General features: G+C 34.2%; 1 protein-coding gene across 2 annotated transcripts in view; it reads left to right on the plus strand.

Moving 5' to 3' along the window:
* The first annotated feature begins 385 nt into the window (after positions 1 to 385).
* The window catches only part of LOC140756223 (arf-GAP with dual PH domain-containing protein 1), a 40,271-nt gene continuing 24,195 nt past the window's right edge, over positions 386 to 16,461 (plus strand). For both annotated transcript variants that reach the window (XM_073091683.1, XM_073091684.1), the window contains exon 1: positions 386 to 561. In XM_073091683.1, coding sequence (XP_072947784.1) covers positions 480 to 561 — 82 coding nt within the window. In that variant the 5' untranslated portion in view covers positions 386 to 479. The remainder of the gene's footprint in view (positions 562 to 16,461) is intronic.

Below are 16,461 nucleotides of genomic sequence, written 5' to 3' on the forward strand. Positions count from 1 at the left end.
GGAGTCCGCTTTATTATTGAGTTATTATTGTAGACTGTACAGCTTATACGTATGTATACAGTCTACTCTACCCCAGTGTACATATGCCTACCTAGTATTTACGCGAGACGGCGGCGGCGCTTGTATTACGTTGTATCACGTACTACGCCATACCCACACATCTAAAAGTTTTACGAGACATCCACAACATTGTGCACAGACACGTATTCGTATTTCCACTACTACTGATTTCATTCATGTACCGAAACTAGACCTCCCTTTCTATCTCATTCATGCTAACGGATGTCGAGTATGAGGGAGCGAAACGGAGAACTACGAAATGGCGTTGTTGAACCGAATAGCCGCGTCGCGTCGTCGGTCGAAGTCTCGCTCGCTCCCTCGCGCAGTGGCAGAGAACGCGTCCGAGGCGTGCGTTCGACTTTCGGGTGGCGACGTACGCTAGTAGCGTGTGTCTTCATTATTGATGCAAAAGTTCCACGATGGTAGATCATAACGAAAAATTGTTACAGGAGTTGCTTAAGAAACCTGGAAATAATGTGTGTGCCGATTGTGGAAGCGAGGGTATGTCTCAGTGTTTTTACCTAGTGATTTACTTTTCCTTGTAAAGCGTGGTATTTCCATGGGGTGGTGAATAGGCGGGGGGCGTAAGTGCGTCCATGCTCCGGAGTTCAGTGACCTCAACGTAAAATGCATTCAATGAAAACAAATCATCGACATTGGATGCAATAACAATGAGCCGATGAATCAAGGAGGTGGCTGCATTGTTCTCATAAGAGTAAGCGAGACTTTGTTCCGGTATTGGTGACTAAATAAGCCGTTCCAATTAAAAATTGATTTTGGGTGTCTCAGGCGTCGATAGCCAAGGTATCGGCTTCTATTTTTAAACTATTTAAAAGATATCAGGCTCGTGTGTTGTCCGTTCGAAAATAATGCGCTTAGCAGAACTCTACATTGCATATTTATATTGTTTGGAAATGAAAACATACTATTAAATCTTACCTGATTTGTGACACTGACCGATATGCATTTAAAACTTTATTTTAAGTAAAGAATAATTAACTATCTTATATTTATACATTAATATGTTGAAACTGAAAAAAACATAAATTTAAATGTTTACAAAGACGAATAAATATCAGATTACGTAACTCTTACTTAGTTTGCGTAATTATTAATAATTTAATCATACAACTAATTCGCGTAAGCAAATATTTCGTAAAAAATATAAATTATTAGGTATATTATTTATTATTAGGTAATTAATTAATCCTAACGAACTTTAAGCGGACAAGAGAAAATTATAAATAATTAATTTGCATTCCATTAAATAATAATATTACGGTAAGTTACTATATCAAGATAAGTTATTTTAAAAGTCCCGGACCCAAAGGATAAAAACGGGACTCTATAATGCTCTACATATATTTGAATCGTAATAGATAGACACTTGAAAATATATATGAGTATAGCACTTAGCGACCATAGGGTCGCTATTACAAATAAAGAATAAAATTAAAGTTAATAATAAAGGGGGTTCCCCATTAACGAAACCTGCATTTTTCGACGTTATCAGGTTTGTTAATAAACTATTTATAAATAGATATATAGTGTTAAATATTTTATGACTCACACTTAGCTCATTTATTTTTTAATTAGTCTAAACAACATTAACAAAATTGTACAATTTTATCATTGATACACATTTTTCTGTTCATGGGCGGTAGTAGATTAGCGTAATTAGTTAAATTCATATTATATTATAATATTTACCGTATTAAATGCAGTTGTATGTAGACTTCGGGCTCATATGCACCTTTGATTTCTCAATCGTTAAGTCATGAAACATTTAAAATAAATTATCGCTTGCTTTGACGATGAAGAAAATTTCGTAAGAAATCTACATGTCTGAGAGTTGTTTATATAATTTTGAACTGTAAGTTGCTAAAAATACTGTAGCCAGCGTGATGGACTGAGACCTAAATCCTTCTCAACCTAAATAGTGTTAGAACGATATATATATAATTTAAAATATCAATTAAAGTTAAAATATTTGAAATTTGTCAGCGAAAAAAGTATCTGAAATGTACCTATCGCATTAAAATTTTCGATATAATGATAGGACATCGGTATTTATCGGTGTTTTCCTAATGTATACTAAATCTTCACTTTAAAACACTTTTTGCTCAATTTAATAATTATTGTAGCGACAAATTACTTAAATTAAAATAAGATTAGACGCTTTCTTAAAAGTTACTAATCTTTTTATTTATAGAAATACTGTTATTTCTATAAATAAAAAGATTAGTAACTTTAATTAACTTAATAATGTAAACTTCTGTAAGTTTACATTATAAAACAAAGTATTTCTATAAGGAGAAATATAATTATAAGCAGTATCCAAAATAAATCGAAAGTTGCTGAAAAAAAGCTTTCCTATCTTCCGAAATATTGTCTCCTTCTAAAAAGTCACGGGTGAACCAAAGTGCATGATCTCAGATTTTTGTCTTAAGCCCCTTAGATTCGTTCTTAAGTCCACCACTGGAGCTGATAGTCCAAAACCGTGAATGCAACACTACAGGTAATGTCCTATGCAATACATGCATATAATTAGGCGAGCCGATGTGAAAATAATTATGCGGCGCGGCGCTCGGAACAAGTTCTCAGGACATACTCGTAATTTGCAAAGCTTTGTATGCCGCTGCGCTCAATAATTAAAGTAGCATTTGACTGAGATTAATTTATGTTTTGACTGGGAGCCGTACTTTAGCACATTTTTTGTCTGGTGCACTTATAACGAATTATTGAGTTACGTTGAGGTATGCGCGCATACCAATGTTTGTTACCAAATTGTCTGGTATATGTAATTGTGCATATTGGTTATGATTTATCAATTCACCGCAAACTGTAATATTGTGACTGTGTTGTGTGTTCTTCTCCTTTAAGATGTGTGTGAGAGTTCTCCATAGTTCTCAAAGGTGTGTGAAGTTTACCAATTTGCACGCAGTCCGCGTGTACTATGGTTTAAGTCATTCACATTCTGGGTTGAATCATTCTTTAAATTTTAGTATGTTCCCATTCATGAGTTTTAATTACTTTTCTGTGACTCGATACATATTAAAAGCTCATTCGTTGCGTAGAGGCATGCACTCAAATGATAAATTTAAATTGTTTTAGAGTGTGTATAATTGTTTATTTATCTTAGTGTGTGTCTATTGTACCTATGATCCAGGGAATGGTTACTATAAATGTTATTTGTTGTGTACATTACATAATTGGCGATCAGTTCTTGCTCTCAACGTCCAATGACATCTGTTTCTCCAGGTCTTTAGTAACTAGTGGTAGTCGATATGCCCTATGTTTCATTTGCCATCATTTGCCATTCTCTCACGCCAGTTGGCCGGCTCATTGCCATGCTACATATATTCCTACATCTCAAACGTTCTATTGGCTTCGACTTAACTGTTAGAGTCAGCGACTCCTAACTTTAATACGCTTTTATGCCAACTTTGTTATTTCTATGATATCGTTAGAAATGATACTCCGAAGCTATTTACACGACACACTATGTTATAGATTTATATATATACAATTAAGAAACGAAAGTAAGCGAACAATAAGAATAATTAAAAATGATAAAACATTAATTTTCATATATCCACCATTGACATGACATCCTAACTCATTTTTTATTATTCCTCTAAAATATTAGGTTTTCAATATAGGGATAGAAGGAGGTTTGTAGGTTACACTCTACAGTGTTATTTTTTTCTTAGTAGTTAATTGTTGTAATATTTTCTTGTATTGCAAAGAACATACGAACATAACTTGAGTCGCTACTGTCCATCAGCTCTCGTAAGATGTCTCGTTAATACGAGTAAAATACATATAATATGTAGAGTTTGCGGTCTGTGTGGTTTTAATGGAACAATATATCGTCTGTCAAGGAAACAATTGCGCCAACCGTCGATTTGTGCCGCGTAGTGATGTAATAAATATCGATTTGTTGACTCTACTATGACTCTATCATTATTTTCCGTGTATGTTAAAGTCATATTAGTAACTCTATCTACTTTTTGTACACAAATCTTAGTAGTAAGTATAGTATCGTTTAAGGCTACAATTATGTAGTTCAGCTAGTATTCGCTTTATTCTCCTTGCATGCATTCTTCGTGCACTTATAGTTACTGATTACTACATACCAAAGTCCAGACAGACAGACAGACGACAGACGTTAATGTGATTTTAAACCATTTTATTTTTATTTTATGTGCATGTATTGCATGTTTATGTGCATGTATTGCCATCGGCTACGGTTATCAAAGTATACCAGTGTTCAAACTTTGTTGGGAGCCTTATGCAGTTTCAAATTCCGAGACATTAGGTCACTAAGCAATACCTGTGCCAATCCGCATTAGAGCAGCGTGGTGGTGTGTTCTCTAGTCGCCTAGCAATGACGTAACTTAACCAATTTTAAGCAAATAAGGATAAACTAATTTCAAATAAAATTCGTAATATACGTTATATAATAACTAGGTAGTACTTTTCCAAACATTGAAGCTGAACTAATATGGTTTAAGCTTTCTTGATCAATTGTTGTTCTACTACTACTTTAAATAAATAATTCAAGAAATGTTTACATATTGACCGCTGGTACCATGTTTGGTTATTGGACTGACTAAAATGGCATGCCTGCACTGCAAACCTTATTGATTGTAGGTGTCGTAAATAATCATATGAGTAAGGTATTACGTCACGTTTGGCGCCCAGGGTGCATTGGAGCGGTAGAGCTTGCATACTTCGGTTGATCTCTGCCAATAAAATCATAATTATCAAGCCTTTATTATAAACGCTGCTGTCTTCTATTGGAATGAAAAAGGTTTAGGGCCTCTGCCGACCGATCATCTTTTTACTTTTGGAGGAATTTAGGGTGTCTATGCAAATAATATTGAACTAATTAATTTCTATGAAAATAAAAAAACAACTACTTAAAAATACAGCCTATATCTCATATCTTAAAATCGGTTAAGCCGTTTGTGCCGTAGGACGTTCCAAATAATGAGACACACATACATAAGCTCAAAAAAATAACCCTCTGCGGGTAAATAGAAAAACCCCACCAATTATAAATAACCTTTTTACTTTCGATTATACGCAGTGGTCTGGGGATTGTTTTGCATAGGAGACTGAAATTCATACTATTCATCTCATTCCATGGACAATGCTTCATTCACTCCCGACATAGGAGCGATTAAAACTACTTTCCCGATATAACAACGCGCTACTCGGATCGTATCGATACGATAATATCGATGATATGCGATACAAGTGTAAATGTGTGCGTATTTAAGGTATCTATGAACACGTCGGTATGCGATCGGAATGGATACCGGGTGATCTAGAAGTGTGAAAACCCTTTAAATGTATATGAGGCATGACCACTTATTTCTGCCTTATAGTCGTGTATGCGCTAATAGAACCCATTTGAGTTTGAGTCAATGTGAAGCGCTTACATGCGGCGTTTTAACTTAGTCTAAGGCGATAGCGACGCGTGTGATCCGCTTAAATTAGGTCTAATTCTATTTGGGTTTGCCTAAAGATGTCCATGGCATATATTGGCTGCAACACTTTATGTTTTCATGCATTTTCGGAGCTTTTCCCACAACGGGGGAGGACTGGATCATATTACACCAGGCTGATTCATTGCGGTGGAGTTGAGATGTAGTGATTTCAATGTATTTTTTTTTATATTAGGACTAAATTATTATGCCTCACATCTCTATCTATCTAAGTATCTCTCCCTTATAGAGCATCGCTTAACAATGTTGTTATAACATAGAAATAGATGGTGGTTTCTAAAGTTGAACCACGACGGGTGCTGTTAAGAACTAATACTCTTAGTAGTATTTACGCTCAACGGTTTAATGCTATTAATACTTAACGGTTCATTGAAAAACGTAGCCATTATCCGGACTGATATTTGCGGTTTAGTGGAGATTCCCTTTAAACGCATCAAGTGTAATCGTATTATCAATATACCTTGAAACGCGTAACCCCGTTGTTATGGTTACAGTTACTCGGTACTGTATTAATTTTGCAAATAAAAACGAGAGCCACCTGCGGCAAACCCTAAATTTTCTTTTTTTATTAGGGTTCTTTAACCGAATGGCAAAAACCGTCACCCTTATAATTTTATCTTTTGTCGTATTGTGTGTTATTACAGCTGTTGTTAATAAGGTAGGTACAGCATTTTTACTTGTACGCTATTATTATACAGGATTATATAGGGCGTGGATTGCCAAATCCGAAAGTATAAACTGAAAATTGCGGTACCTATACTAGGTGAATTTTGAACGTAATGCGGCTATGTAAAATATTCATTATTCACCATTTATTCAAGCCGCTACAGGGACTCAAATGGGTTGAATAAATGGGCAGGGTTCATGTCGCGTCTCGATTAAAAGGTTTTAACACGGTATACCTCGCTGGCTAAATTCACGTTACCTACTTTAAAAGAAAAAAAAACTGGTATTTGTATTGAAAACCTGAAGGCCATATTGTGACTAACTGTCAGATGGTATTCATAATTATCTAAACACAGTCATTATTAGCACTAATAAATGCAGTTTAAAATTAGCCGTTGGTGGCGTTTCGGAAATGCCAAAGGCATGGCATAATCGAGTATGAAACCCGATGCTGTTCCGTTCTTAATTTATCCTGACACGTTGTCTTTGTTCTGCGAAAGTGTGCTTTTAAATTGAGTTTCAGCTAACGAGCATGCAGCCCAATCGTTATAACATCTATACTTCTTTTTTTGAGATGGTGCTAATAAACAGAAATAAGAATAATATGAATACCTAACTAAAATAGAGGAAGAGCGAGCGTCCAGTTTACCTGATCGTAAATGGTCATGGACAACTGTAAACTCTCTAGATAGAGTGGGAATCCCACTCTACCTACCTCTACCTCAGGTCGGTTATAATATGTGCAGCAATTCCTTTGAGAAGTAAGTTGAAACGCCTCGGATAAATATATACCTTACCACACCCTTCAAACTGAAGCACAACGATACTTAACGCTGCTGTTATTAAGCAGAAATAGGCGTTACGGAACTACCTAGGTTTCTAACCTTTAAATCTTCTATGAAACTGTCTTTGTTGTCTGTCAGTACGTACATAAAACATTTTGAAATTACGAAGTCATTGGACGTTCGCACAATGGTCTTTGGTTGTCCGCGCAGGGTTGAAGTTTGAACCCGGGTTCAATTATGAATATGTCTGCTCTGCTCTAGACATTTGTGTGCTCTTCGTATATGCACGTGGCATTGTAGAATCCTTGTGTGAGGTTACGAGAGTAGTCAGCATTTAGAAGAACCTACAGTTAAGTACTTGGCAAAAGAGTATGCAACTAAGTAGTTTCTCAGTGGTATTTTTGTTACATTTTATTAGGGACTCTACTCTAAATATTATTGAAGTTCTACAGAAGGTAGAGCCTAACCTAACCATGAGTTCTAATTTGGAATGCCTTGTGTAAGTCTGTTCCTTACCTCACGCTTTAAACTAGAATACAGAAGAGTTTGATATTGTTGTTATTGGACAGAAATAGTGTTGATGCCACCTGAGTTAAATCACAAAGGGTTCTACAGCTTATAAATAACAATAAATTAACATTTATAACTAAATGTATATTCCCAATTGTAGTGGTTTGTTCTCACTGATTGATTGTTTGTTCTTATTTCATAATTCGAAATACATATTTTTCTTAATTTAACAATAATCGACAGTTTACGCCTTCAGACTTTATTTCTAATGTTATGACGACGATCCCGTCTTCGTACGTTAACCTTGTCTGAGCAAAAAATAACGTAGTCTGCCGTATGCCGCGTCTGCACGTATTTCATTAATCTACATATAAATATTATCGCACTGTCTGCATGTAAATCGGAAATAAATGCCATTTTCTAAGCGCTTCCGTCTATACTCGCTTACCCAAGGGTTGGGACGGGAAAAGAATAGTCAACCTAACATTTGTATATCCTATATGCTTCATACTTTCGATTGGTATATTATTTGTCCATAAAACAGACCAGTTTAACAGAGCAGATTTAACAAAATAATTTATTTTTATTGTAAAAAAAAAAATATTTTGGACTGAATTTTTTAGACAACCCATTTGCAATATAATTATCGACATATTTAATTTGTCTTAAAATACTTTTCTTCCACTAACCAGCTCGGTGAAGGACGTCTTATATCGGGATCTTAGACCATTATGTTAATGAAATAAAAAAGGGTTTTAGATTTTTTGTACGTCTGTTCCAATTTGTATGGGACTGCATGTTTATTGTTCACTTCATTAAACCAGATTAATATAACATATTGTTGGCATGTTAATTATAATCCATTAGGTACTGTATAAAAATTAAATGTAGTGTACATTATGTACATTAACAAACAAGGATAATACTAATAAACCATAATAACATAATAACGTATGACTCACACAGCTAAAAATATTAGTCTATTATGCAAATGATATTTATTAAACGATATACGTTTACAAATTTGTAATGATATATATTTATAATATCACGACTCAATATACATAACTTACATATATAACGTACATTTCTCTAAAAGAATTTCACTTATCGATACCTTAATTCGCAAATCAGCCAACTCCCCTTTTTGTCAAAATGTTGTTTTTATTTATTTCGATAGTAAATGGCGTTGAACGATATGAAAATAAATAAGAAAAATATTTGGACAAAAAGTGGAGTTGGCTGATTTGCGAATTAAGGTATCCTTATGTCACCCTGTTATGAGATTTCATATTTTGAATAATCTATACTAATATTATAAAGAGGAAAACTTTGTTTGTTTGTTTGTTTGATTGTAATGAATAGGCTCAAAACCTACTGGATTGATTTTAAAAATTCTTTCACCATTCGAAAGCTATATTATACACGAGTAACATAGGCTATATTTTATATGAAACATATTTGATAAATAGATTTTGAGGCGGTACAAAGTTTTCCGGGTCAGCTAGTTTTAAATAAAACAGTCCACTTACGTGTGAGTCAAACGCGCACATCATGGATTCCGTACCAATAGACAACCAAACGATATTTCTTGTATGCAGACTTTTTAGGGTTCTAACTTATTAATTCCGTAAATTTCCAGTGCCTGACCAGTGCCGATTAAAAAAATAGTGATATTTTCCCCTTCATTGTTATTTATTTTAAGTACGAACCCATTTGTTGTTATAGTAGCCGTAATAGTAACTGTTCATGAGATTCAGCACTATGAGACGAATAGATAGCAGAGCCCTACACATAAGATACCATATTCACGTTTTGTGCACGGAACCCTAAAAATTTGTTTAAATGGTTATCGAAGTTGTTAGACGAGATGACCAAATTGTTTTGCTGTTTTTATGCTAATGTTTAGTCACACTATGTTCACATGAGACTGCAAAACAATAAAATAATTAAATAAATTAACTTCTTTACTATCAGTTTCATAAAGAAAATATAAAATAGCTAGTATTACAGAAGTATACTTTAAATTTTGTTTAGAATTCTTAAATTACTTATTACCTATTATCTTCCTGACCAGGAATCAAACCCAAACCATTGGCGTGTCGGGCCAACATTGTGATCGCATCAAAACTTGCGTTTTGACGTCATAGGTGTTATTTTGGAATGGATTTAATTACCCATTAACCTTAAATTTGACCATAATTATAATGTACACATTATTTACGTATATTACCTCCTTTGTTAATTATTTTACTGCAACTTTATTACAACGCGGTTGTTTTGAAAACAAATCAACAGAAATAACCATTTGTTAAAATAACATCTTGTTTACTACAATCCTTCGCATTTCCGACAAAGAGTAAATTATCTTGGAGTAGGTACTTTATGCAACAAAGTAGCAAATTGACTATTTGTATTAGTCAAGGTATGTATTTCTTAGGCTTTTAAAGGCAGCTTGGCATGAAAGAGATTATTCGTCCCTTCTTCCTTACTTCGAATAGAGAAACCAACTACAAAGTATATGGTATCCCTTCAATACGTAAACATTCGATTCAGACAATGATGACATCAATTCTCCCCTAACTTTAAATAAGACTTGGCTTGCGAATAGCGATAAACCAAAATAAAACAGCATTTTCCTTGAACAGTATTATAAATGTAATCTTGTGTGAAGCGTTAGTTCCGAAATTTATGGGGCCCGCCGTATCATAAATTAATTGGCTGTCGCTGGAACAAACGTGTTCGATAGTTTCGATCGAATTTCTTACGTTGATTGAAATATTCTCACCGAAACCAGTTCCGTAAAGAAGATTCACCCACAACTGTTATGACCAAAACATAGCGTGTTATTTACGAGCGGAGGCCACGTGTGTTTGTGTGCGCGTGACGTTGTGTCTGTGTAGTTACATGTAGATGTAAACATCAACTTTTGTAAAGGTGGGCGCAGACTAGCGCGACGTGCAATGCGATACGGTTGCATAAAGCCCACTCGGTTGCATTGACAGGTGGTTTGACGTGCCTTACAAAGGACAATCTCATGTGACTGTGACCATGTTTCATCTACTGTACTTTAGAAATTTTTATACCTACATAACGCTTCACTGTAGCTAACAAACTCAAAAAAATGAACTGGTTGTATGTTGAGAGAAGTTAATGGAGCGATAATTAGCGCTATACATTTTAATGACATGATTATGTCAAATTAGTCGTCAAAAACTCGTCATATTATCATGCCATGCCATTATGATCGCGATATGCCGCAAATGTAATAGGTGTTTCAATTTGATACCTATGTCATATTTTACATTTTGGCTATATAAAACCAGAACAAATTTATTTTTCATTAAAAAGAACTATATTCATAAAGAGCAATATATATTTATTTTTAATTCATGTGATGTGATCGTTAAGCATGTAAGAAACATGCTTCGTAAATTAAGTCGATTCTATTAACAATTTCTATCCTAATTCAATAACTGTCATTATATATTGGCTACGTTACGAATGTGAATTAAGGATCTTTTACACGCATCCATAAGTGCAATCATTAGCACTCATCTCCATTGCCTCTTGAACAAAACATTAACATACCTTTCTTAAACTTATTTCTAGTGCTAAGCTAATGAAAATCACGCACGCTTGTTAGTGGATTTGACTCAGATTTCTTCCTGATACTCCTTATCCCGTATATGTTGTTGAAGAAGCGGCCTTAGGTAAGTTATGTCGCATCCACTCTATGGTTAACTGACATACCCAAATCCTGATTTATCACTTGTACCAGCGTTGAAGTTGGTCCATTGCTTCGCCGAATGACGAGTGAAACGCCAATGTCTTACTATTCCCTTGTACTTTTAGTTGTAACATTTTAAGCATATTCAAAATTCATTAGCTGTTAGATCATTATGTAAAGGCATTATGTCATTATGAATTGATCATAAAGATTAAGTCATGTTTAATTCAACGGTCCCATTTTAAGCGTTAAAGTAAAATATTACGTTCTATATGAAACACAACCTACTCTACTGTCTTATAAAGTGAAAACCGGACTCTCATATGACAGTAGGCCTTGAAACATCTTCAGTATAGAGTTTTCGTACAATGGTCATACTGCTATTTCTTGTAAATAAAGAGTAATCTAAAAGATAAGCCTCTCCTTAAGTATGCTTATGACAATTTTCCTTCTAAAAGTCAAGGCTATAGTAAGTACTTCTTAAGTATTTTTTTTATAATATTGGAGTAGTAGACGAGCATGCAGTCCACCTTATGGTAAGTGGCTACTGCCACCCATAGACATACGTAATCAACCCCAGATAGGATTAGATATTCCTATCCGAGGTCGGCCACAGACGCGCCGCTACCCCTAATGACTAAGCTGGGACGCCTCGGAAAAGTCTGTCTCCCTTACCACGCCCTTCAAAACGAAACACAGCAGCGCCTAACACTGCTGTTATTAGGAAGAGATAGGTGTGGCGGTAGTGCCGCCGGAGTCGAACCACAAAGGGTTCTACTCGTACCACCTTTAAGTATCTTTATGAGACTCTTCCTTTGTAATTAATATTTTTATAATAGTTTTTTTTCCAAATAATGAAAAATAATCCTTTTTTCATGTTTAGAATTTTGATTATCAATTATCAGCTTTCTAATGATTGATTGATTGATTGACGAGATTTAAAATAGCTTAAAAAATGTATTTATAATTTATTCTAAAAATAATTCACAAACTACGCTTACACAGATACATTAATTAGTGTAGGCACAATTTGTGAATTTTTTAAGTACGCTTGTAATAGTAGTACACATAAATTTAACAAAAAAGTTAGACACGTGCAAGACTTATTACACACCAAGAATATATCTAATTAAAATTAATGAGTCCAATGCTTTATAATATAGACAAGCTTGTGAACTCGGCTTTATTGTCCTTTCTTTGTCTGTTTTTGTTACAATTTTTACTACAAAATCCAACATATCTTAGTATTAAAGTTATATGTCTAAAATTTCCTTCATTCGCAAAAATCAGTTTTATAGTATTTTTTTGTTTCACGTAAAATATTTCTAAAAAATAAAAATTTGCATTTACAATTCTACAATGTAAATAAATTTACAATCAAAAAACAATTTATGTATTTTATATGTATGCTGTTTAACATGGACATACCATTAAGATTGTCGACATCCGGTTGGGCGAACACGCGTACGCTTTCGCTAAGGCCTAGCGATACCAAACAATCGTTCAAGTCTCGTAGCACCCTAATTAATTACCTTTGTAGTAAATTATTCTTGTTACAGACCGATTTGCTAGCGCGCATTGCGATGATTAGCGGTTGTTATTTTTAACCGACTTCGAAAAAAGAAGGATTTGAATTCGAGAGATTTTTTTATTTTTTGTATTGAAAACTTCTTTAGAGGCATTGTGCACTTTTGTGATGGGTAAGAAATGATAAACTCGTGTCAGGACGCGCGGCCTGATCGAAAATTTGTAAGACGACAAAACAAATTGCAAAAGTCAAGAATCATCCGGTGGCAGCATAGAAAAAATATGTCAATGGGTGTCAATTTTATTTTTTATTTATTATATTTTATTACGCAGGTTAGGTTTCGAAAGTTTTCACTTGTGCCAGTAGGTACTCCCGGAGTGCACTGTACAACCCGTTAATTTTTCGGCGTCTTGAAGTCTGCACATATAATATATGTAACAGTACTTGATCGCTGATTGTTAAGCTATGAACTAAGTCAATATTTATTTAATACTAGCTGACCCGGCAAACTTTGTACCGCCTCAAAATCTATTTATCAAAAGTATTTCATATAAAATATAACCTATGTTACTCGTGGATAATGAGGCTTGTGAATGGTGAAAGAATTTTTAAAATCAGTCCAGTAGTTTTTGAGCCAACCAAACCAAACAAACAAACAAAGTTTTCCTCTTTATAATATTAGTATAGAAGTATAGATAGAAGTCAAATGCACTTTTTGTTTTGCTTTCCTTTTTTTTAACATACAAATCGGAACACACGTTTTATGTGATACACATTTGTATAAATTAGAATGGGAGTAACTGAGAATTATTTGACAATTATATAGGTAATACAATTATTTTACAAATTAATTATTCGTGTACGGTTTTCATTTGTAGCATCATAATATTGTAACATTACCATTATGTATACAATAGTATACATGTCTACTAATTTGAATTTTGTAATCTCTAAAACTATTGCAGTCTATATTACAGCAGTTATTGCATATAAAATAATTTGAGCAGAAGCCAACAATTCAAATGGGCTTTAAAAATGACCAAACGTTGTGAATTTCAATGTGAGGATAGATGAATCTAATCCGTATTTTGTAAAAAACTAGTAAACATATCAGTACATATTATTTTTTACCAAATAGGCACTACCTACATAAATCAAAATGAATATGAATAAAGGAAAAAAATTTTTAACAAAAAATACAACCGACTTCTATGTCACTACAAAGTAAAAAATAATTCAAATAAATGTTGGTTTAGTACATATTTCTGAAGTCGGCGCTCATATTAGATACGCTGTTGACATCGTTATCCAACGAAATATATTGATACGCTCATATTAGATACGCTGTTGACATCGTTATCCAACGAAATATATTGAGCGCCGACTTCAGAAATATGTACTAAACCAACATTTATTTGAATTATTTTTTACTTTGTAGTGACATAGAAGTCGGTTGTATTTTTTGTTAAAAATTTTTTTTCACCCTTTTTAGTGATGACATAATAACATTTATATTAATACAATATAAAATTGTATAAACGAGATCACGAATTAAGGTAAGGTCTGAATTTACATTGATTGGAACCGCCCGCTCGCAGGGCGCTGCCGCGCCCTGCTCGCTTAGTTTTATATTGTCTTATATGTTCCAACCTAACCTAACTAAATAGTCAATGATGAACTGGCTTTGCAATTTCATTAGAACCTACAGCAAATATCTTCAAACACAACTCAATTATTCCCATTGGTTGAGGAGTTACATATTTTGTCTCCGAGCCACATTATCAGATCCTCAAATAGTCAATGATAAACTGGCCTCGCAATTTCATTAGAACCTACACCAAATATCTTCAAACACAAGTCAATTATTCCCATCGGTTGAGGAGTTACATATTTTGACTCCAAGCCACATTATCAGACCCTTAAATAGTCAAAGATAAACTGGTTTTTCAATTTCATTAGAACCTACACCAAATATCTTCAAACACAACTCAATTATTCCCATCGGTTGAGGAGTTACATATTTTGTCTCCGAGCCACATTAGCAGACCCTTAAATAGTCAATGATGAACTGGCTTTGTAATTTCATTAGAACGTACATCAAATATCTTCAAACACAACTCCATTATTCCCATCGGTTGAGGAGTTACATATTTTGACTCCGAGCCACATTATCAGACCCTTAAATAGTCAAAGATAAACTGGTTTTTCAATTTCATTAGAACCTACACCAAATATCTTCAAACAAAACTCAATTATACCCATCAGTTGAGGAGTTACATATTTTGCCTCCAGAACCCACTCTGATCCTCATCATATTTAAATGGGACCAACTTGTAGCAATTGTCCACACACGAAATTAAAGGCATTAAAATAGGTTCATAAACGGCGAAGTTATGGCTGTTATATTTACATGGGTGGAGGAGTTCCCCTCTTTTTCTCCAGAACCAATCGATGGATCCTAACCATATTTAAATGGGACCAACTCGCAGCTCGTCTCTACACAATAAAAAAAGAATTATTAAAATCGGTCCACTAACGGCGGAGTAATTGCTGTACATACATAAAAAAAAAAAAAAAAAAAAAAAAAAAGATACCGGCCGAATTGATAACCTCCTCCTTTTTGAAGTCGGTTAAAAATGAATAACATCTTGTTATTTTATCGCCAACTGTTCTGGTCAAGTCTTGTTCCTCGTAATCCCGAACTTAACTCCTGTCAGAAAGAAACTCCGCGGGAGATTCATTCTATTTACAGGCGACCACGGCGAAGTACATTTTTATTACCGCGATAAAATCATTACTGCTTTCTTGTACTAGTGGGTATTTAGGCATGTACCACCTCAAAAGTAGTAGATTTAATTCAAATTAGGTTAAATCATCGCCACATTTTTTCAGGGACAGCGGTAGTGTAGAGCTGTTGGATTCGGATCTATAAAATACGTATTCGTAATACGAATGGCAGTGATAGCCTAGTGGTTAAGAAACTCGGCCTTTCGATCGAGGGATCAGAGGTTCAAATCTTAGGCACCTCTGATATTTCGAAATTATGTGTGTATTAGAAATTAATTATCACTTGCTAAAACGATGAAGGAAAACATCGCGAGGAAACCTGCATTCCTGAGAGATTTATAAAAAAGATCTCAAAGTATGTGAAGTCTACCAATACGCACTTGGCCAGTGCGGTGGACTATGGCCTAATCCTTCTTATTTTGGGAGGAGACCCGAGCCCAGCGGGACAATAATGTGTTGATTATGATGAATACGAGTGCCGATGATTTCTACTATTTTCTCAAAATATATTTTTTATACATGATTATTAAATAAAATTATGCCTATGAACTACAAATTCAAGCCGCGAATATTTTATCTTCAAATTTAAATTAGGTAATAAATTCAAAACCAAATAAATTAATAACATTTACAAAGCTATTTTTAAACTTAATTCAATTATGATTATTTTCTTCGTAATCATATAATTTATCTGGTCTTTGCTGTAATAATTTATTTTTTGTGCCATTAAGCGCTGAAAAATTTATAATAGCTATATTTACCAAATATAATACCACGTGACCACTAGTGGTGAAAATATGATTCGATATCATTAAAACGTTTTAGTTCGCAACATTTACGAAATATCTTTCGACGCACACAAATGCAAGTTGTGTTTTA

This window comes from Epargyreus clarus, unplaced genomic scaffold, assembly GCF_041222505.1.
Source record: "Epargyreus clarus isolate Ecla_fem2 unplaced genomic scaffold, WU_Ecla_fem_2.2 ptg000034l, whole genome shotgun sequence".
NCBI classification, from domain to species: Eukaryota; Metazoa; Arthropoda; class Insecta; order Lepidoptera; family Hesperiidae; genus Epargyreus; species Epargyreus clarus.